This window comes from Mus caroli, chromosome 8 (genome assembly GCF_900094665.2).
Source record: "Mus caroli chromosome 8, CAROLI_EIJ_v1.1, whole genome shotgun sequence".
Classification (NCBI taxonomy): Eukaryota; Metazoa; Chordata; class Mammalia; order Rodentia; family Muridae; genus Mus; species Mus caroli.
Window position 1 is genome coordinate 114404007 of NC_034577.1, and position 22916 is coordinate 114426922.

The 22916-nt window shown below is 53.4% G+C and overlaps 2 protein-coding genes across 4 annotated transcripts in view; one reads left to right on the forward strand and one right to left on the reverse strand.

Annotated features, from left to right (window-relative positions):
* Positions 1-4900: 4900 nt before the first annotated feature.
* Positions 4901-16763, reverse strand: Vps9d1 (VPS9 domain containing 1). Of its 2 annotated transcripts, none has more exons than XM_021170570.2 (15): positions 16407-16763; positions 15076-15151; positions 13402-13494; positions 13152-13314; positions 11275-11386; positions 11127-11189; positions 10662-10714; positions 10475-10562; positions 10222-10307; positions 9253-9737; positions 8470-8599; positions 8039-8244; positions 7647-7743; positions 6207-6311; positions 4901-5711 (listed from the first exon to the last, which is right to left on the reverse strand). In XM_021170570.2, the coding sequence occupies exons 1-15, from the start codon at positions 16503-16505 to the stop codon at positions 5618-5620; spliced, it is 1950 nt and encodes a 649-aa protein (XP_021026229.1). In that variant the 5' UTR covers positions 16506-16763; the 3' UTR covers positions 4901-5617. The 2 variants fall into 2 exon arrangements, with proteins under 2 accessions (XP_021026229.1, XP_021026230.1); XM_021170571.2 differs by having other exon boundaries at positions 13402-13491; positions 16407-16518.
* Znf276 (zinc finger protein 276) overlaps positions 16663-22916 on the forward strand; it is a 15249-nt gene continuing 8995 nt past the window's right edge. The window contains exons 1-6 of one of the 2 annotated variants that reach the window (XM_021170572.1): positions 16663-17343; positions 18119-18422; positions 18682-18728; positions 18817-19263; positions 20690-20768; positions 21616-21699. In XM_021170572.1, coding sequence (XP_021026231.1) covers positions 17136-17343; positions 18119-18422; positions 18682-18728; positions 18817-19263; positions 20690-20768; positions 21616-21699 — 1169 coding nt within the window. In that variant the 5' untranslated portion in view covers positions 16663-17135. Of the gene's footprint in view, positions 17371-18118; positions 18423-18681; positions 18729-18816; positions 19264-20689; positions 20769-21615; positions 21700-22916 lie in introns of both variants that reach the window. The other variant, XM_029480494.1, reaches the window with a different exon arrangement.

The window sequence follows — 22916 nt, forward strand, 5'->3', positions numbered from 1 at the left end:
GGACCAAAGGAGGTCAAACACACGTATTTAAGTACAATTTAAAACGGGTGGGGTGGTGGACTGCCCAGTGGGTATGAGCACCTGCGTGACAGCTCATAACCGTCTTTAACTCCAGTTCCCAACATCCACTTCTGGCCCCTGCATCTGGTACACATTTGATGCACATGCATGCAAACAAAATAATTATAAATAATAGAACGGGAGGTCCTTCGGACTGCCTCTGCAGGCTTTGTTTCCTGGTCTCTGGCACTTCATTTCTTAGTCCCTGAGAAAATCGGTTAGGGAGTATTTGAGGTAGGATGAATGTATTCACCCTCCAGGGCAAGGTGTTCCTTAAGTGTGTGACCTACAGACCTTCAAAATGGACCGGGATCATAAAATCCAAGAATTGGTCTGGGTGACCTCAGGGAAACTGTTAACCTCAACTTGCTGTGGTCTTAGGCAACTCACTCAGGACCGAAGGCACCTTCTTCTTAATCTTAAACCCTAAGCTTCGTGTAAGCAGTAGCTTTTGCTCCATCCGCTTCTGGGCAGCCTGCATCCTCCATCTCTCCAGCTCACCAAGCCTAGGCCAAGTTTGATCAAATAGAACCTGGCATAGGGGAGGTATCTGTCTTCTTGAATTTCTCAGTCAAAGGACTTCAAATAGTGTAAGCAGGCTGCAGTCCCCAGGCACCCTGCTGGCTATCACTGAACAGAGGTCTTTTGTTGTGGCCTCACCGATCCAAAGGGGAACGAACCTTGGTTGGCTTTCGAGGTTGCTTCAACTCACAGTGACATAGTTTAACTTCTGACAAATCATAAAGATTCCATGCTTGCCTTGTTTCAAGACAAGCCTGAATCCCGCCTGCGGCAGAACAAGGGGGTTAACAGAAAAAGGAAGAGGCCTTGGGGGCAGGGGTGTGGCCCTGAGGTGGAACAATTGCCTACTTTGTGTAAGGCCCCCAGGTTCAGTCTCTAGCATTGCAAAAAATTATGTTACACTAATGTTGAAGCTAATGTTCACCTGCAAATGTGTTCTTTTCTTCTACTTGTAACTTGTAAATTATTCTGGATTGAGATGAGCCTTGAACTAACAATATTGATGTTCTTCCTCCAACCCCTATGTGTGTGTGTGTGTGTGTGTGTGTGTGTGTGTGTGTAGCACTAGCTGTCTTACAAGTATCTTTGTAGACCAGGCTGGCCTAGAACTCACAAAGAGCCACCTGCCATTGCTACTTACTTTTCTTGCTATCTCAGGGCAATGTGTGCTCTGCACATCCTCCACGAACCTTAGTTTCAGCAGGGCAGATTGGCACAAGTGAGGCCATTCAAACTCATCTTGCCTGGGACTGTAAGCTGCTTCCTACTCAGCCCATCCACAGCTGTGTCTTCCCAGCTCCATCACAATGGCAGCATTGTCCAGTTTCCAAAGGTTTTCCTCAACCCAATGTGTGTGTAGTTGTTATTGCTTTAACTTTCTTTTTTCTTTTTTTTTTTTTTTTTTTTTGGAGACAGGAGCTCATGCAGCCAGGTTAGCCCACCACATTCCGTTTTATGGTGGGCTGGGGCTCTACCCTGGGGCGTCTTGTATGGATAGGCAGGAGCACTGAGCAACACTCCCAGCTTCAACTTGCATTTCTTTCTTTTTTTTGGGGGGGGGGGCTTTTCAAGACAGGGTTTCTCTGTGTTGCCCTGGCTGTCCTGGAACTCACTCTGTAGACCAGGCTGGCCTCAAACTCAGAAATCCACCTGCCTCTGCCTCCCGAGTGCTGGGATTAAAGGTGTGCACCACCATGCCTGACTAGATTTTTTTTTTTTTCTTTCCTTGTTAGTTTTCCTGTGTAGCTCAGCTGGCTCAACTTGTTCCTCTGGCTCCTGCCTGTGGAATGTGAGTTATAGGTGTGACACACATACTAGGTCTGGTTACTGTGATTTTTTTTTTTAAGATTTATTTATTTTATGTGAGTACACTGTCCCTGTCTTCAGACACACCAGAAGAGGACATCAGATCCTGTTACAGATGGTTTTGAGCCACCATGTGGTTGCTGGGAATTGAACTCAGGACCTCTGGAAGGGCAGTCAGTGCTCCTAACCACGGAGCCATCTCCCCAGCCCACTGTGATTTTTTTTTTTAATATTCTATCCGTAGCTAATAGTAGTACTGTTTTTGTAGTTTTTGGTTACGGCTACTTCTTGTTACTATATAGGATTTTCAGTGGAAAAATTGCTATTCATCCATGGTCTATGGAGGAACCATAGTTTAAAAATGCTGATGAACTAACCCAAAGGCACAGCTTTTTTTTTTTTTTTTTTTTCCTTCAGCCAGCCACAAAATGACAAGCTGGTACTCGACAAGGCCAAGGCCACATTTAGTGAAATCTTGCAGCCCCATGGTAAGAAGCTCAGGGGTAAAGGAATTCAAGTCAGGCGTCTCCTGGGTGCTGCCGGAACCAAAAGAAGTTAGACTTCAAGGTGGAGGCATAGGCTCAACACCACGCCAAGGAAATCCAAAGCGATGCTGGGAGAGGGGAGAGGTACGGCAATTTCTGTTGCAGTTCAACTGCAATCTTCAGAAAGCCAGGCCAGCTGGTACGAGAGCTAGGGGGAACTCAGTACGAAACATTACTGCTGTCAGCTCCAAAGCAACCCAAGAAAGCTGTGCATAGAATAAGCAAATGCCTTAGAAGGCACAAGGCGATCCTGCAGACAGTGTCTTCACAAGCGACACTGTGGGCAGCAGAAATGGGAGGACAACGGGCTCATTAAGGGTCCTGTGGGAGGCTGGGGCTGTGGGTTAGATGTGAGAGTGCTTGCCTGGCATGTAGAAAGCCTGGTTCCTACATATGAGTACATTACCTAACTCAACGAGAGCAGAGGCCTGTAAATCTATCGCTTGGGAGGTAGCTGGTGACCAGGCAGGAGAATTAGAAAGTCAAGGTTATCCTTGCCATAAAGCAAGTTAGGGGCTATCCTTGAATATATGAGGCTCTGTCTTTAAGGGGGGGGTGTCAGTCAGCTGGGAGGACAAAGCACAACTTTGATCCTAGCATTTGAGAAGCAGAGGCAGGTGGATCTCCGTGAGTTCAAGGCCAGCTTGGTCTATAGAGCAAGTTCCAGCTAGGACAGCCAGGGCTACACACAGACACATATACACACACAAATCCTGTGTCAAAAAACAGAACAAACAACAAACAAAATAATTTGTATAAAGATTAGTAAAACAATAGAGTATTGGCTGAAATGTTTTCTGATTGTCTATAAGAAATTCACAGCCGGACGCAGTGGCGCACGCCTTTAATCCCAGCACTTGAGAGGCAGAGGCAGAAGTAGATGGATTTATGAGTTCGAGGCCAGCCTGGTCTACAGAGGAGTTCCAGGACAGCCAGGGCTGCACAGAGAAACCCTGTCTCGAAAACAAACAAACAAACAAACAAACAAACAAACAAAAACAAAAAGAAATTCACAGGCAAAGTGAATTTTGAATTATGAGTTTCAGTTATATACAAAAGATGATTCTGACACGCACACGCACATGCACACACACAGAGGAAGCACATTGTACACAACTGGCTTCATCTTAGTGCCATGGTCAGCTGAGCAGCACTGCATGGTCTATCCCAGGGGTGCCGCAAGTATGTTCTGATTTTATCCCAACCCAACAGGTACGCTCAGAACTGGGATTTACGTTGTTAACCCAGTAACCCTGCTTCTGTGAAGGGGGCTTTAAAACTGACTTGAAAGTCAGAGCAGAAGCCTGCAGCAGGTCCATTAACATAAAGCTCAGTAGTCCCCTGGCGTTCCCATCCAAGGTGTCTCTACACCTCACCAGAGCACGAGCCTTGAGGAGCCGACAGTGCCAAGGATCCAAGTCAGCTGAGACACACGGTATCTGTTTTAACATTCATTCATCTTTCATTCATTTTTGGAGACAGGGTTTCTCTGTGTAGCCCCGGCTGTCCTGGAACTCACTCTGTAGACCAGGCTGACCTCGAACTCAGAAATCCACCTGCCTCTGCCTCCCAAGTGTGCCTCCACTGCCCAGCAAGTGCTCTTAACTGCTGAGACATTTCTCCGGCCTAACTGAGACCTGAGTCTGTGCTATTCCTGATGCAGGTGCGTGGGAAGTCGCTGCTGGGGGCTTCCGGCCCATTCCCAATCTGCAGAGATCTCGACCATAGGTCAAATGCCCCAGGAATGGGTTGTTGTCCTGCCCAGGCTGACCTGGGCCCACCACTTGCTTTTGGTGTCATGGCCTTAGGCTTCTCTTGCACCATTTGCAGACTGGACTCTGAGGTCAGCCTACGAGGCTCAAAGATACATCTCCTTGCAGGTTGGAACACAAGTGTTCAATAAATGCCCAATAACTGAGTTACATCTAGCCTGACTCCAAGAGGCTCCAACGACCCCACTACTACTGCCGTCTGGGACTGGAAACTCCCCCGTGTCCTGCCACCACCTCCTCACAGCAACCCCAGCTGCCATGGGTATTTCCTTTCCTGGGTGGGTCAGCTCGCCTCCGTGGAAGACACTGCCTGTGCTCGGATGCCAGCATCACCCTAGGGCCCCAGCAGAATCAAAGGGCATCGCTGTGTGTCCCTACACGTGGGGTGGTACTGTGGGACATTTCATTGTGTGTGTGAGTAGGATGATTACTCAGACACCTTCAGGGAACTGCTGTGGGCTCAGGACTACAGCAATGACTCAATTCCAGCCGTCCTAATGACACCCTGCAGACACTTGCTATCCCAGAGCGGGAAGTCCACAATTTCCTGGCTGGGAACAGCCCTGGGAAGAGACTGCTTCTGTGCAGAGGCTCTGGGGTTGGGCTGTCAGCTGTGATCTCTAGGAGACTGGCAGAGGCTGGCTGTGTTGCCTGAGTCCTGGCTGCCCAGTGGGTAAACGAACAAGTCACATGGACTTCGATAGAGTGACTTCTTTATTTTAGGCTGAGTTGGTAGCCACTTAGAGACCTCTAGACTCTGACATTGAAGAGTCTGTACAACTGTATTTGTTAGCCAGTGTTCTGAACATATTTCACTGTCCCCAACCAAGATAAGCCCAGGGCAGGATGTCCTGGACCTTGGTAGGAGAAAGGCTCATCACCCAGGCCTGGGCAGTGACACCCGGGCCTGCAAAAGCAAACAGGGAAGTTGCTACCTGGTAAATAAACAGCACATCTCACACTACCTACACCCAGTTCTCTGGGGGCAGGGTAAAGCCCACTTGTGACTAACAAGAAACTGGCTCACACAAACTTGGGCTGTCTCAGGAGACTGGAGGCGTGTAAAACTAGACTGGCCCGGCAAGGTTCCCAATACCCACTTCTGTGCTGATACCCCAGTCGGGGCTGCCTCGTGTCCATGAGAAGAGGTCAGAGCCACCAATCAGTGCTGCAGGCTCCCCAGGGAACGGCAGCTAGAATTCTCCTATGGGGTCTGGGGCAGGCCTGACTCAGCCAGCCATGCCCTGTTAAAGAGGCACTGTCCTAGGCCTCCAGGACAGATGCATGGTAAAGACAGTGAGCAAGAGCTATAGAGTGCTACCACAGCAGGCTGGCCTCCAGTGTCCCCACACCAGATATGCAGTGCAGTGTGGAGGTCCTGTGGCTCCTTTGGTCTGTGAGGTCCAGCCACCACTACTTGTCCAGCCGTCCCCGGGACAGAAGTTCCACATAGCTCAGGGCGCTCTGCAGTGATGTCAGGCAATACCCTTCTTCTCCAATCAAGTACCTGTGTGGAGTGGGGAAGGACATGTCGACTGAGAGGACAGATGGACAAGCCTAGTCCTCCGGAGGGCAACAGCTTCCCTTCTTGCTTGGGCAATGACACAGTCACGGGTAAAGTTGCTAGAGAGCTGGGTCAGGGTGGACCTTTCCCCATTGCCAGTCCAGGTCCTGTGATGGCCCTGCGGTGCATACTGCTCTTCCCCGGGCAGATGCTGCTCGGGGACACCCTCTGGCTCCTGCACAGGGTCCTCTGAAGGCTACAGAGCATGCGGGTAAGAGTGTCCCGTGCACAGTGGATCTCAGAGGGATGTCCGAACGTGGTGGTGGGGCTGCGGGCCCCCTTGTGGCTCCCATGGCTTACTATAGCCATTGCTTTTGTACTGGGGGGTGAGGTTCCCTTGTCCCCCTTGTCACAGCTGCTCCGTCCCCAGCTCTTCCCACAGAGACCCTTCCCCCACATCAGCCTCCTAGCCACCCACTAGCCTGGGCCCCTTCCTACCCCTCGTGAGTGAACTCTTCCAGGGCCGCGCACTCTGACACCAGCTGGGGGAGGCCGCTCCTCAGCACCACGAAGGACAGGATGGGCAGCAGGTCGTCAGCGCCACTGCTGGGCAAAGGCTAAGAGGTCAGTCTGCAGGGCCTGGGCCGAAGGGCAGCACTCTGCCTCTCTGGGGCCATCTTGGCCAGGCTGGCTATAATCCTTGTACCCCTGTTCCCCAACAGCCCCGGAGACCTCCTGGCCATGGTAATACAGGCCCACGTAAGACTCTCAATGGCAGGATACACTAGGTTTCTTCTGATGTTCTACTTGGCTATGGACTTAGGTGCTTTTGGAAGCTTGGGAGCAAATGTCTGAGACTGGAAAATAATCACCTCTGCACTAGGTCCTCTCTCTGGGCCCGGCTCAGGAGAGGTCTAGCTGCACTAGTCAGGGTACACATGAGAGCTTCTTGGAAGAGCATGGGACCAAGAGGTGAGGGGGCAGCTGGAACCCGAGGCTATGGCTCTGACCTCTTTTTCCATGGGCCAGGGAGGCTCCACACACTTGCTGCCCCTGCTCAGTGTCCTGCCACCCACAGAGACACAATAGGCACACACCCCCACCCCCCACCCCCCACCCCTGGTCAGGTATGGCTTGGGCCAAGGCTGTGTGATGTGCAAACCCTTAGCCTGGGAATTCTTTTATAAAACAGTAAAGGCAGCGAGTGCGTGGCAGGCTCTGTGGTGAGGATGGATAGCAACCCAGCCTTAGAGTGGCTGAGAAGTGTCTGCCTTCCTTCTCTTGGGTCGAACTCCTCATAGGTGACCTCATACCTAGCTCTGATATTTACTTGTGGGCTCCAGGTACAGGCCAGGGTCACAGCCCCTTGGTCTGCCAGCAGGTGTCCAGGCTGATCCTGGTCCTTGGGACAAGGTGCAAAGGTCTGAGCTCATGCAAGAACCATGAGGGACATTGACTCCAGGTCAGAGGATTCAGTTACCAGCTGAGTTGAGGAGAGGTGGAGATAGGCTCAAGCCCTGAGGCTGTGTGTCCTGAGTGGGAAGAACCTGCCCCATCTTGGATGTGCCAGGGAGCCCTCATGCTAGATCTATTCAGGAAAGGGGCACCCTTTGAAAGTGCACCTTCCCCGCTCCCTCTGAGTCCCTGGGGTCCAGGCAGGCCTTTCTCAGTCTCCCCAGATTAACCAGGACCCAGGATCCCTAAGATTTCTTGGCCTTGCCAGAGGACACTGCAATAGCAGCTTGTTCAGATGGACTGGAACACACGGTTGTGGGGTGGGAACCCTTCTTCTTGCCCTGACTCCATCCAAGGTCTTTGGTAGCTATGAGCTGTGCTCTGAGGTGAAATGGTCCATCTGGGGGCTACCAGGGTCCTCGCTGGACAGTCGCCGGGCAGGGACACATACCCCTCCAGACACTGCGTCCACTCTGAACTCACATGGCAGCGGCAGGGGGCTGGGGCTGCCCCTCAGGCCTGGCCTCTTGGGCACGGCAGTAGTCTTCCGCGCAGACGCAGATGACCCGCAGCGTCCGCACTATGGAACAGAAAACGGCTTCAGCGGGTGTGATGTAGTGAAAGAGTATCTGACAAGGGCAGGAAGACTTAAAGGACCCGGTGTGAGGGAGACTATGCTGTTTCCTATATCCACAAGTCTCCTGGCATTGCCCCATCTCTCCTGGGAACGCAGGTCTGGAGAAAGCTGAGGGAACACTGCCCCATGTTTGCTTAGTGAGGGACCTGCAGGCTAGCACAGGGAAGGCACAGCCAGCGGGGAAGGCACAGCCCCATCTTCCACCTCTCAAACCTCTGGGCCCCTCAGATCCCCGCACCGATGCACTCCAGCTTCTTCTGAGGGCAGCTCTCCAAGACCAGCAGCCCCAGCTCCTGGGCTGCAGTGCAGTAGGGGTAGGTGGAGGCTTGAGCTTCGGGGACGCGTGGGAGGAGCTTGGTGGGGATGCCGAGGGCTGTAGGGGGTGCGTTCCTGTACAGCTCCATGCTCCTGCTCACAGCGGCCTCCCTGGTACGGTGCACACTCCTAAAGCAGAGAGGCCAGGCTCAGTTGCACTCTTCCAGAGGCAGGTGGGGTTACGGCCGGGGACCTCTGGCATGCATCCTAGGAGAGCCTGACAGTCTCTAGACAGACAAGTGGCTTAGCCACCTGCACACTTGCAACACCTGAGGATGGCCTCAGACAAGTCGGTGGGAGACTAGGACGGAGACTCCAGCTCCTGGGGATGCTAAGCTAGGCTGGGGGCAGTACCTGTAGAGGGCCAGCAGCAGAGGCCACAGTGGGGAGAAGAAGGGCTCCTCGATGCAGGCCAGGCAGCGGTCTTTGGAGGTGGCTGTGTTCAGGCTTTCGAAGGCCAAAAGGGTCAGCGAGAGCAGTCTATCTGCCAGGAGCAGAGTTTACAATGTTCTAATGTGCTATTGCCTGCCCCCCCACATCTCTAGCAACTCTAAGTTCAAAGTCAAGGCGCCCTGTTTACCAGATCCAGCTCCTGTAGAGCAGAGCTACAGCATCTAGGCTTTGGGGCTGTTCTACCTGGTTGTTCTAGTTGCTCAGTCTCTCATCCCCTTCCCTTGCCTATGCTTCGTCCCGTGTCCTGGGGGCCAGGTCTTGGGTCTTCTCCCCTAGGGTTGACTTGGGCTCCCAAGTGGCTAAAGGATCTGCCAAAGGGAGGGGTGGATGGTCCTGTTCTGGAAGGACTGGCTCCTAAGTCTACACAAATCCCAGAAACTTTAGAATAGTGAGTACAGGCCCAGGCTGTTAAGACCTCCTCACTGGTTCATGCAATGTCTAGAAGCCTTGGAGTAGGCACAGCCAGGCCACCGCTGTGATTCAAGGCACCACATCTCTTAAGCTCCCACATCAGCTCCACCCACTGTCTGAGGCACTAAAGTAGGCTAGGCCCTGCTCTCCTGGGCTGCATGCTTGCCCCTGTGGGTGGGTAGACACAGGTCCTTGCTGTCCTGGGCAGCAAGCTGCACTTGAGGCTGGCAGATGCAACTGGAGCAGGTCCTGTGTTGGTCCCTGCAGGCTCACCGATGGCATTGTGAATGTCCTTGACTGTGCTCTTCAGACACTCCAGCAAGGGTTCCCTCTTTGCTCCTGGGGTCTGTGGCTCAGACATAGCCAAAAACTGTTCCAGGTCCTCAAAGGAGCTGTCCTTGTCTGGCAGGTGGGATAAAGCATCTACCAGGGGCGAGGAGGGCCCTGCTGGGCTGCCGTCTGCCTCTCTGTCCAGGGGGCCTGAGTGGAGTGTGGGGACAGAGGACGTGGGAGGAGGTCCATCCAGCACTCGTGGGGCTGTACTGGGCTCGGAGGGGGAAAGCATGCAGTAGAGGCTCTGGGAGGACCGAAGTCGCCGGCTCCCAGGGGCCAGGAGGCCGTTGGCTTCTGGGGGCAGGGAGCAGCTGCCTGGGGCAGGTGCAGCACTGGTGGCAGCCCGGCTCACAATTGGGTACAGTGCACTGTATACCGCACACTGCAGCTTCTTCAGGAGCTGGGAGATTGGGTGATCGGGAAGGCTGCAAGGGGGAAAGCAGGCAAGATGGGCCTTAAGTGCCTGCCCAGGCGGGCACCTGTCATGCCCACCCATCTTCCTCACCCCAGCCGAAGTGAGTGCCATAGTGGCCACCCTCACAGCTGGGCAGGGCTTCAGTCTACTTTTTAGCCTGAAGCTTAGAAATCTGAGCGTAATTTTTATTCACCGACCTTAGTCACCTGCTCCTTATGCCCTCATCTGTGATAATGCCTGTACAAAAAAATTCCCCCACGTGACTTCTCTGACATTCCCTGTTGGTGAATATCACAAGTGTAGTGTGACCCATGCAATCTGGGGAAGCTAATGGAAGCCAATGAAAACCGGTCAGCACAAGAGGCCCCTCTGCAGGAGCCCTCTGCCCGCAGGTTCCCCTAGCCTAGCCTTTCTGATGACTCTCCTTCTTTCCCCTCCCCCATCGACTAGCAGGGAGCCCCTCAGGCTGGGGAATGGGCTCTGGGAGTGAATACCTGAGCAAGTGGGAGAGCAGGCTGGTCACTAGCGACAGGTCCCCTGGGTTCCTCTTGAGCTTGGCTCTCCAGTGCTTTGGCCAGTCCTGCAGGACAGAGGACCTTGGAGGAAAGCACAGTCGGATCTCCACGATGGGGTGCCCTGCAAGGGCTGTGTGGGGTGTCCTGGGGTGTGGGAAGGAACCGAGTCCTATAGGCCCATGTGATCCCAAGTCTGCCACCCCTCTGCTTGGACCAGTGGGAGTTGACTCACATGGTCTTGCTCATACTCCAAGATGGCAGCATAGAGGGCTCGCTGCTCCCGCTCCTCCGGGGTCAGAGCAAGTTGACTGCAGAACCTCCTGAGGAGGAAGATAGGCTGGGATCAGGGATGGCCCTATGGGCTCAGGGAGCCCCTTCCAGGCATACCAGCATGCCTATGAGACAGGGAAGAGACACACCTGTTGGCAGCCTCCTGAAGGCGCAGGCGGCGCTCCTCCATCTTCCGCTGTAGCTAGGGTAACAGAGTCAAGGGGCCAGTAGTGTCTGACCTGAGTGGGCCTCCACCCCTGCCCTGTAACTCATCTGCTTCATCTTCTCCAATATACTTGATGTCCCAGGAGTCTAGGTATGTAAGGCTGCCTCTGCCTTCGAGCGTTGAGTTCGGCCAGAACAGCCATTAGTTCAAGGAAAGGCTTTACTCAGGAAGGCAGACTTGATGGTAGAGAGCAGCTAATTAGTGCTAAAGAGGATAGGAGGGTAGAGTCTAACTAGGTCCCCAAGAGTGGAGGAAGGGTTAAGGCCATGTTCTTGAGGGGACACTATCTCACTGCTGGGAAGGCTTACAGTCCCACACCCACCTCCTGGCACCTGGCCCTTCTCCACCCTCAGCTCAAGACCTCACTCTTAAGCCCCTGTAAGGATGCTGTCTCTTCTCTTGCTTTGGCGATCACCAGATTCTCCATCATCTGCCGCTGTAGAGACAGGGTCTAAGGGAAAAAGGAGGAAGTAAGGCCTGCTCCTTTGACTCGACCCTTCTCTGAGCAGAGCAGTTCCTCTCTGGGTCTTGCTCACCAGCGATGTCTTCTGCATGGCCTGGCTGGGGTCCAGACGGGCCATCCGGGCTTCATACGTGGCCCTCAGCTTCTGGTTTTGTAGGGAGGCCTTCTCCAGTGGTGTCAGCTCCCTAGAAATAATACCAAGCTGCTCTCCATGTGCATGAAGCCCAGGAATGATCTAGAGGCCTGGACGGGGCAGTGATGGGGCCCGAGCAACCATCCTCACACCCTTAGACCTTGTTCTAAGACCAAGAGGAAGACGCCGCCAGTGAGGAGGAACGGGATGCAGAAGTCAGATCTAGGGCAGGCGAGAGATCCGGTGCCTGGACACACGTGTTTGTAATGCTAGGACTTGGGGCTTCTCAAGAGAAGCAGGACACCTGGCCTTTTATGGAAATAAGTTATGCATCTGTGGCAATAAAATGGAACACCTGGCAGTAACTACAGGGGCCACAGTGCAAGATTCATTTGCAACCCACCGAAAAGACAGATGTGTCTATTCAGGGACAAATGGCAGCCTGCCACACAAGCTAGCAGACAAAAGGGCATGGAGGAGACTGAGAGCCCGCCCTAAAGCTGAGGTTTGTGTCTGCCCAGTGCTGATGCCGCACACAGACAGGTGGGGCCTGGGGAGCCAGGGGGAAGCAGGTATGGCAGGGAGGTGTGGGAGAGCCTGATCCATCCATGCTGGGTTCATGGAGCTTTCTGCACCTGTGTCTTGGTATCTTTTACTGGTGTAAAAAACTGTCTTGATTGTAGCTGCTTCTTCTTCTAACAGTCCCCTGCCCATTGCCTTTCTTCTCTCTGTAGAACTTCAAGGAATATGCTAGGCCTTCTGTCTTCTTATTTTTGTCTTGTTTCTATGACATCTACATTTTTATCTTTTGCCTGCTTATTGGTGGGATTAAAGATGCATGCTGGCACCACCTGGCTGGCTTTTCTTTTCTTTTTTCTTTTGCCTGCTTGCTTGCTTGCTCTCCCCCTCCCCCTTCTTTCTTTCTTTTTTTGAGACAGAGTAGCCCAGCTTGTTAGTGAATTTACTATATAGTTAAGGCAGGCCTTCCTTGACCTTCTAAATTCTGGGATTACAAGCATACGCTATGACCTCTGGCCAGGCTAGCCTCAAATTCAATAGGTAGCTCAGGGTGGACTTGAAACCACGATCTTCTTGACTCTACCTCCTGAGCACTACGATTATATGAAGCACCAGGGAACAAGTCCAGGGCTTCATGCATGCTAATGAGGCACTCTTCCATTCAGCTACATTCTCAACTATCTAAGTAGTTTTTATTTATTTTTAATTATGACTTTATTTTTGTATGCATGGGTGTTTTTTGCCCACATATATGTCTGGGCACGAAGTATGTGTGCCCGGTGTTCAAGGTGGCCAGAAGAGGGCGTTAGATCCCCTAACTAATTTTAAAAAACAAATTTCGGCATTATATTTTTCATTTTTTATTATTTATTTTGGTTTTTGGAGACAGGGTTTCTCTGTGCAGCCCTGGCTGTCCTGGAACTCACTCTGTAGACCAGGCTGACCTCGAATTCAGAGATCCGCCTGCCTCTGCCTCCCAAGTGCTGGGACTAAAGGCGTGTGCCACCACTGCCTGGCTAAACTTTGTATTTCTAAACAAACCTCAGTGCTGTTTGGCCATTGCCTAGGAACTACCTGAAAATTTCCCAGGTCTGTTCCGTCATCATTACCTCATCAAGTCTGTTTTCTATATGGCTGTGTCTGTTTGCCGTTCACTTTTTAGTTTGCACCTGCTTCTGTCAGGCCAGGGTTTGTCTGCTCTGGGAGCCACTTTAACCAACTGCTCCAAGGGGAGCTCACTGGGTGCAGCCTCCAACCCAGCCACAGCGCCAGCACACCCCCCACTCTGCCCATCTTACTTCTTAGAGTTTTGTGATTCTGCCACCTGCAGCTTCTGGAAGATCTCAGGGGGCAGGAAAGGAGAAAGCTTCCCCCCTTCATCTGAACACACTCGGCGGTGTCGGCTGGTTGGCAAGGGTGTGGGAGGAGCCGCAGGTACGGCTGGCTTCAGGCATATTCTCCCTGCAAGGCATGCACAGCGCCCTGGTCAGCAGGCTACGGACCAGCCCACAAAGCAGGCCCCAGGAGCCCTCTTCTTTGGGTACCCACCAAGCTTGGTAGCTGTTGACTGGGCCCGCTCCAGACACTGTTCAGCCAGCTTTAGCATCTTTGAGGTCTCAGGGGGCACAGTTTCCCCAGCTTCTAGGGAAGGAACATAGGGGACAGTTAGCCCTTCTGCAGTGACTCACATTCTGACTAAGGAGAAAGAACTGTAAAAGCTAGGCAAGCTCACACATATTCATCTCGGAACCGTGGCTCAACACAGGGCACGCACGTGGGATTGGCAGCCAAGCATCCCGCTGACCTGCCCTTCTCTGGTGCCCGAGGGTCAGGCCTGCTTGTAATCACAGCTCCTCTGGGGACAGCCATGCAGCCCTCATGGCTACTGCGCAGAGACATGGGTGCTACAGGGTCTCCTCGCCCACCTACTAGCTGCCTGTTCCACAGACCTGCCCCCCTGCAGGTGCTACGTGTGCACGGCCGGCCTCCTTCCCCGGTGTCTCCCATGGGTGACTCTCGGGTGTCTGTGCTGCTCCCTGCCACCCATGGCCCACTTCCATCAGCAGACACGTCCTTTTGTGCTTCGATAGTCCTCCCAGCTCCTGCAACCACTCTCCTGTTTCCCCCTTCCCACGAATGCCTCATAAACTCCATTCCCTCCTCAGTCCATACCCATTTTAGTACCCAGGTTCCCCTAAACCGTCCTTACCCAGCCTGACTATGCCAAAGACGGCAGGTCATTCCAATTTTTTCCTGTCCTCTAAGATACTACTGCCTTAAGTTTTCTCTGGAAACCCCTGGCTTCAGATCCGTGAGGACTCAGCTGGGCTCATGCGTTCCCTAGTAGCTCTCCCTAACTGTGTTCCTATGTCCAGTGGGTTGCCTGTGCCTCAGACTTTACATGTTCACAGACGAATTCTCTACTTCTAAAAATTTGAGACAGGGCCTCATGTAGCCCAGGCTGGCCTCCTACTCACTATGTAACTGAGGACGATCGCAAACCTCTGATCCTCCTGCTTCCGTTTTCTAACCACTAAGACTGCAGACTTGCGCTAGCACATTCATCTACGCTGTGCCAGGGACAAACCCAGGGCTTCCTGCATGCTTGACAAGAGCTGTCTACCAACCGAGCTACATCCGTAGCAGCACACCGGGATTCACCATTTCTCCCCTTATGTGATGTCGCCCCTCGTCTGCTTGGAACACCCCCTGCGGCTAGCAGCTCACCACCCACCCCAGCAAGTCTGGTTGGCTTCTCTTTCAGAATACACCCAAGCTCTATGCTCCTCCCTATGCTGGGTAGAGCTCTGGGAGGTTCCCAAAATTCCCTTCCACATCCGTCCAAGATGTACAAAACACTAATTTAACTACTTCCTCTGCCAGGACCTTTTAAACGCACTTTTGCTGGCCAGGTCCCCGCTTTGTGCATCTCACTCTTACCTGCCTTGAAGCAGTGTCTTGACCCAATTCACAATCCATCCCCTAATCTCGACCACTTCTCCTCAATGCCAGCATGTCACACTATGACATCATATGCTAACGGTAAGGACCAGGTTGGAAAGAGACAGGAGACCTCTGGAAGATCTCAGAAGGCAGAAAAGGAGACAGCTCCCCGCCCCCATCTGAAAACATTTGGCGGTGCCGGCTGGCGGGCAAGGGCATGGGTGGGTGGGGCAGCACCATTTTGCTATCATGAGAGGAGTAGCAAGTCTGAAGGCATACCTGTAGTGTTTTCCACGTCTTCGAGCAATACCTGGGAGATGTAGTGGATGCTCCGCAGGTATTCCACGTACGCTTCCTAGATGCAGGGGAGAGGATAGCAATGGTCAGGCCTGCATCCTGCCTGCCTGGTGAATGCCCAGGTACAACTGCAGGGCCAACAGTGCCTGCTTGTTTTTTGACAATACTTCCTTCTAGGCTTCAGTGATGGTCCAGCTAGGACACGGACGGTATCTATACTGTCTAGACTTGAAGGGAAAAAGAAATCAAGTGGAACAAAAATCAAAGAATTCCTTCCTTCAACACTGCGCTGAGGAGTTCCCAGATGGACACGCCTCTCCTCTCATTACTATCCACCACATGAAGGAGCTGAGCTTCAGTCAGGAGGCTTCACAGAGCTGCCTGAGCAGCAATTCGGGTTTCCACTCTGTGTAACAAAGTTCTCTTCCTGTGCAACTCAAAGACTAGTGTCTTATGAAAAGCACTTCCTGAAATCTGAGGAGAGGATAAGGGCTCATCTGTCAATCTCAAGTTTTGGCTTAGGTGAAGAAATAACATTCTCCAGACTCCAAAAATAATTCCCTCTGCTCAAAGGAGCCCAGAGCACTGGGCTGCAGGTTTCAGCTGTGTGACCCCTCTGCTCTGGGCTCTGTGACAGCTCAAGACAGAAACTCTGGTCTGTATGTGTTTCGTTTTACTCGTTGTCAAAGTTACCCACCTTTAATTAGCTCAGCACTTCAGATAAAATGGGTTTCAGGTAGGATTCTGGTCTTGTGAGGATGCCCTAGAAAACTAAGTTGGGGCACTGGACAACCAGTGATTCGTCCTGTCCTATGGAAGCTCTGGGTGGCCCAGCCTGCTTTTCTACCTGGTTGCCATCCCCTTTTAATTAGCAGTCATTCTCAATGACAGGCCACACCCCTTTTGTGCCTGGGTTTCTTTACAAATGACCTTTGAAGGCAACTGCAGACAGAAGCAGCATCCTGAATGAGCCAACAGTCGGGTCTTTTCTAGATTAAGTCTACACAGACTCTGTCAAGAATACACACACATCTGTCATCTACATCTTGGATGTAGGTCCTTTGCAAACAGAACCTCCTTCTTATGTCACACCGCCTCATCACACAGGTAAACCTGAGGCCAGTGCAAGCTGAGCTGTTCCAGGTCCCCGCAGAGCTCGGCGCCCTTAGCCTCCGGGCCCCGAGCCTCCGGGCGCGGTCCCAGAGCCGCCGCCGCGCGTCGGGAGCGCCGGATCCCTCTACACGCCCGCCCTCTCCCACCCACCAGGGGCCAAGGGCCTCCTGGAGCTGCTTCCGCGACCCTCCCAGCCTTACCCGGGGCCGGTTGCCGGTGTCTAGCTCGATGGCCTTGTTGGCCAGTTTCATGGCGCTCTGCAGTGGCTTCGCCGCGCCGTCCCCGGCCGCAGCGGCCATGGCGCTGGGCGGGGGCGGGGAGCGGGGAGGCCGCGGCGGTAGGGGCGGGGCGGGGTGGACACCTCCAGACCGGAACGCGGAGCGCGGAGCTGAGGGAGTCGCAGGAGCTGCGCACCGCCGGAAGGGGACCGGGACACACTTCCGCCGGCCCTGCCCCGCCCCGCCGCGCCCCGCCCCGCCGCGCAGACTTGGGTTTAGGGGACCGGAGGGGTCAGTGGCTCTTGTCACCTCCTCCGGCCAACTTGCTGCGAGCGCGGACGGGAAGACTGGCGGAGAGAGCCGCTGCTCTGGAGGGTTTCTGTTGGGCGCCACCGCCCGGGCGGCAGTCCGCGGCCGTTCACCCTCCGGGCTGCCCCTCCTTTAGGGGCCTGTCGCGAGTTCCGAGCGACCCGAAGAACTCCGGGCTCCCGACCCCGCCGCGGCCGCTGCGGCTCCCCGGGCCGCTCCTCGCTTCGTTGCAGCCCTCGCTTCCTCCGGCTCCGATCTCGGGGAGTCGAGCGGAGCGGGGCAGCGCGGCGGAGAGTAGCGGAACGGCACGGAGTGAGCCAAGTTAAGTCCGCTCTAGCAAGAAGTCAGCGGGCCGAGCCACACCGAGCAGCGCGGAGCAGGGAGCGAGTGTCGCCTGCCACCATGAAGCGGGACCGCCTCGGCCGCTTCCTGTCTCCCGGAATAGCTCGGCAGCGCGGGGGTTCCGGCGGCGGCTGTGGAAGCGGTCGGACTCGGGGTCGCCCTTCTCGCAGCGGCGGAGTGAGCGCTGACGGGGCGGCTGCTCAGCTCAGCTGGGGCTCGACGACGCGCTCCTGCGGGGACACAGGCGACGACGGTACAGACGAAGCTGGTGGGTTCCAGGCATCCTCGGGCCCCGGTGCGAGCTTAGTGATAATGAGAGCAAACCAGGCCTCCTGGTTCTGGAGAACGCGGGCTCTCTGGCTTCTACTCTTGATAGAGGCCCTTTCCTCTGCCGTCCAGACAGCTCTGTATTGCTGCTATTTAGTGCGTAAGATTTGAAGGCACACAGGTGTGGCTTCAAGTTTGCTCTTCGTGCTATGGACTTTTAGGGTAATTGCTTAACTTTTCTGAACCTCAGTTTCTTGACGGTTAAAACAGGCCTATAACCTAACCTGCGTTGGGAACTGAGTTAAGTAAACTAACTGCTTGTTCCTCGTGCAGCTGTGAGTTTGTGAACAAGCAGCAGCTAGTTAGGTTAACAGCCTCCATGTGCATCACGTTAGTGTGGTGTTCTTCAGTCACCTGAGAATGGCTTTCCTATGTAAGCTGTCCTTTACTCCCACTAGGGGCAGTTGGGTGGCATCATGCACATGCTGCAGGCAGGGCACCTATAGATGGACAGGGATGAACAGTGAGTTAGTTTCTTGAGGCATGGCTTGGACACATTTTCGGAATCAGGATGTTAAGTTTCATCTTCGTTGTAGGCATCTGGGGTTCCTTGAATATTGAGTGTTCAGTGAGGAAGGCCAGCTCCCGAGTCCAAGTCCCGCTACTCATGTGTTTAGGAAGCCCGGTGTGGGCACTTCTCTGCTTGCAGGCCAGGGGGAAGTGTGATCCTTGTACTTCGAGTACCTCGCTTACGTCACATTTGCTTATCTGCGCAGGAGCAGGCCGGACTCTCGCTATGGGGCACTGTCGACTCTGCCATGGGAAGTTTTCCTCTCGTAGCCTCCGAAGCATCTCTGACAGAGTGCCTGGGGAGACCTCAGAAAGACTGTCCCCAGGAGAGCGTGTCTTCATTAGGGACTTCCAGCGTCTGCTGGGTGTTGCTGTGCACCAGGACCCAACCCTGCCTCAGTTTGTCTGCAAGAACTGCTACACCCAATTCTATCAGTGTCACAGCCTTCTCAGGACCTTCTTACAGAGAGTCAATGTCTCCCCAGCTGGCCAGAGGAAACCTTGTACAAAGTAGGCCCTTGTTGGATTTCTTGGGACCTTTAGGGGTTCGTCGCCCTGTGTTCTAGGTGTTGACTTAGGGCAGTGACTTGGGGTGGACAAAAGCTCATGGTGTTACAATGGGGTGCTGTGGTGGCAATGTTTGCAGAGATCTGAGGGTGAAGAGCTGTCACTTAGGAGAGAGGAAACCAGAGCAGCTGACAGAGGGGCCCTGGGGAAGACGTTTGTGACCTTGAGCGGTTCCTAAACTGTGGCCACTGATGCTTTGCAGGGTTGGTGTTCAGCCTCCCACAGTGGCAGAGGAGGGAGCATGTGTGGGTGAGTGCTATCCGTGTCAGGGTGGGCGTCCCAGGGCGGGCCTAGCGCTGGCCACGGTGAGCCTGACATCTCTGTTGATTCTCCTCAGCTGACCTGATCGCCTCCAGCCCTCGGTGTCTGCACGGCTTGGTGGGCTGGGTGCATGAGCATGCAGTCAGCTGTGGGTCTCTGCCCAGCCTCCAGAGGACACTGTCCTCTGAGTACTGTGGCATCATCCAGGCTGTGTGGGGCTGCGACCAGGGCCACGACTTCACCATGGACACAGCCTCCAGCTGCAGAGCTCTCTTTTTGGACAGTGCATTAGCAGTGAAATGGGCGTGGGGCAAGGATCTGTCACCACGGCTGGCCCAGAACTCAGAGTCCAACCCCACGGGAGCTGCCTCTCGGCTCTGCCAGGCCAGAGAAACCCAAGTTGGATCTGAGACCAAGACACTGCCCAGTGTGGATGTGGCCCTGCTGCACTCACATGGAGACTCTGTGGGACCTGGGCTAGGCCCCTGTACGCAGCCACACTTGGCTCCCAGTGAGGCCCCAGGTAAGCAGCACCTGTGGCTTATGCTGGAACAGGGCTCAGTGTTCTGAGCCAGGCTGTCGTCAGCAGACAGTGGGTTCTGTACTGTCTGCGTGTAGAGCACGGTACAGCATAGGAAGCTGTGCCTTCTCCTAGAACCTAAGCGTAGGGTGGCCCGACCAGCCTGTCTGACTTCCTGTCTCTTCACCAGTAGGCCTCTAATTCACCAGTCTCTGCAATGGTGCTCATCTGGCATTCAGTCTTCCTCTAAGTCTGTCTGTCCTTCAACCACAGGGGACTGGTTGTTCCTGTAGGCTGAGGGGGCTGAGGGAGAGAGAAGAATGGGGTTATTGTCTGCAGGACATGGAGGCAGACAAAGAGACTGCTACTTTACCATAGTGTGTAGGCCAGTGTGGTAGCTCTTCTGCTGACTGGCCCTTCTGTGGAGCTCAGACCCCACCCACACATGCTGTGGGTTGGATGCAGCTGTTCCTAAGCATCGTGTTGGGAGAGCTGGGAGCAGCCTCCTGCCTGCCTCTTGCCTCTGTGAGCTTCATGGCCAGTTAGGACGCTGCAGTTTTCACCTGCAGTTCCACACTGGGGCTCTTTAAAAACTCTGGACAGGTGCCAAGCATAGTGGTGTACACCTTTAACCCCAGCTCTTGGGGAGGCAAAGGCAGGCAGGCCGACTTCTATGAGTTTGAGGCCAGTCAGCTAGGTCTACGTAGAGAGTTCCAGGACAGAACCAAGGGTACATAGAGAGACCTTGTCTCAAAAAATTAAAAACAAAAGCGGGATTGAAGATAAGGCTTAGCAGTTAAGAACACTTGCTGCCCTTGCAAAAGACACACATGGTAACTAATGACCATATAACTGCAGTTCATAGGATCCAAGGCTCTCTTCTGGCCTCTGCCAGCACCAGGCATGTACACAGGAAAAACAGTCACACACATAATTTTTTTTTTTCGAGATAGGGTTTATCTGTATAGTCCTGGGTGTCTTGGAACTCACTTTGTAGACCAGGCTGGCCTCGAACTCAGAAATCTGCCTACCTCTGCCTCCCGAGTGCTGGGATTAAAGGCATGTGCCACCACGCCCGGCTTAAAAAAATTTTTTTAAACACTAAAAATGTAGGTACCCCTGTGGTTCAGCTATAGGTGGGCTCTAGGCGAGGCCCTAGGATGACGCCACAGACTTTAGAATGCCTGGCTGTATAAAGTGTTTGTATACAGTGTCCTTTAACATGTTGTAAACTATGCAGAGTGGGCCGTTCTCACAATGCCCTGAATCTGAGCAGGAGTGAGTGTCAGGAGTGAGAACAAGGAGGTTGAGGCCACAGGCCTCCCAGCCCCAGTAAGGAAGGTGTGTCCTTAGACCGGGAGAGACAGCATTGCCTCCTTACAGGAAAGTGCTCACTATTGGTAACCAGAGCCTGTTCTTTGTTTCCCAGGGCAACTGGGTGAGACGCAGGTTCCATCGTCAACCTCGGATGATCGGGTAAAAGACGAGTTCAGTGACCTTTCTGAGGGGTGAGAGAAGAGGGGGTTTCATAGCCTAAAATCTCTCCTTCCAGACCAGACTCAGCCTGTCTAGAGCTGCTACCCTTGGTTGGCATGTTTGCCATCTCTCCTTCTTAGAGGTGGGGAGGAGAGGAGTGGTCAGGGTTGTTCTGAGGTCCCTGGCTCCTGATTTGGCTTTCTGGTGATGAAGCATGCTGCAGGGGCAGTACTGTTCTGTTCTGACCCACAGCAGTCCCGATTGCCTCATTTACACTGCCCCAGGATTGGTCCTTTGCTGTTACCTGTGTGTTGCTTCTTTAAAGGCCTTAGTCTTGTACTAGCTCCAGCATCGCTAGAACAGAGAGAGGATGCTAGATGCAGGCGCTATAGGGTAGTAGTAATGTTGAGAAAGAAAGAGCAGAAGCTCTGTGTAGGGTGAGGAGAGGAGGACAGGCCTCCCTTGGAAGGAAGGGGTCAGTGGGTCTGAGTGTTTCAGGGGAAGGTCATAAAGCCCCCCTTCCTGCTGTGAACTTTGGAATGGCTAAGAGTGTGCCTGTGCTCAGTTGATGAGGGATGTAGCCACTTTCAGATATGCTTTTAAGCCTTCACACTCTCCCCTGCTGTAAATAAATAAGCTCTGTTAGAGTTTGGGGTCCTGGTCTTCCAAAAGAGTGGCTTACAGGGAGGAGGGTTGCTAGCTTGTTTTGTTTCAGTGAGATTAGGGCACAGATTGAGGAGTTGGGCATTTTAGATTTCTTAGGACATGTTCAGAAGTGACACTCGGACTATGGGGTCTGTAGCCCTGAAGACAGGAGGCCGTGCTGGGTTTGCTCCACCCATGTCAGTGCTTTGCTGAAAGCTCTCTCGTCTTTCCTAGAGACTTCCTGAGCGAAGATGAGAGTGATAAGAAACAGACAGCACAGTCCTCGGATGAGTCCTTTGAGCCTTACCCAGAAAAGAAGTAAGAAGCTAGTCCTGTTTCAGCCTATGCCTATGGAGGGGTGGTTTACAATTAGCAGTGGTGCCCAAGAAACTCAGAAGGGTGTAAGCCTGGGGAATGGAGGCCCACCCTCCCTGACTGGCCCTGGTCAGCTCACCTCCTAGTCCCCTTTGGTCCATCTCCCAGGTCCAGTGAGCCTTCCCACCCTCCCACCCCATCTGTCTGTTTATCTCACGTGTGCGGGGGTGTGTGTGTCAGAGAACCATTTCCACTATGTTGGTCGTAGGTGTCCATCTCAGATTGTCGGGCTTGGTGTCAGGAGCCTTTTACCTGCTGAGCTATCTCACTGGCTTCTAAGTGAATCAGAATGTCTGTTTGAAAGGCCAGGTGAGCAACTGAATATGATAAGATTCCCCTTGGTCTTGGAGCCCTCTTTCTGGAGGTTTGGTGACCTGGCCTCAGTATGTATCAGGAGGTGGTAGATAGCCCTCTTGGTAAGACATAGTCCGGTTTTAGGGAGTTTCTTAGTAGTTCTTTTCTGGCCCTGCTCCTAGTGTGTCCCTGAGCATCTCTGGCCCCACTGCAGCTGTTCCTTCTGCTCGCTCTCTGGAGCATGTTTCTTGGGAAGCCCAAGAGCTGAGCCTTCAACCATCCTTCAGTTGGCTCTGAGTTCTTTAACCAGCGGCCATTGTTCATGGGGCTTTGCTTTGGCTTTCCCTTTCTTTCAACAGACAGACAGAAGCCTCTAAAAAGGAGAGGCAGAGATAGTTTTTACTAGTGTCTCTGTCCTTCTATCCCTGTTCCAAGAATACACACATACCCAATAGCTAGTTAGTGACTGCCTCATTGCCACAGTGCTCTGAGCATTTCACTACTCACAGTGGAAATGCAAAGAGCATGCAGCTCTGGACTCCATACGATCAGCCCAAAGTAAGCATTTCTGGGTTTCTTTCTTTTTTAATGTAAATTCTAATATTCCTTATGGAAAGAGGAAGAGAAATAAAGGAGACATTGAGGGATCAGAGTCAATGCAGTACCAAGCAAGGCGTGTCACTTCAGCAGGTGCCACAGGACAGAGACCTGGCTGGGGACCTAGAGGGATCAGACCCAAGAACGCATGGCCAGAGTGCAGGCTGGCTGCCATAAGGAATCCCTCTTCCCTTTCCAGTGACTTCTCCTTTGAGCCACTTTTGTAGGTAGTTGGGGGCCTGGCCTAGGCTAGGAGGGTTAGTAGGTTT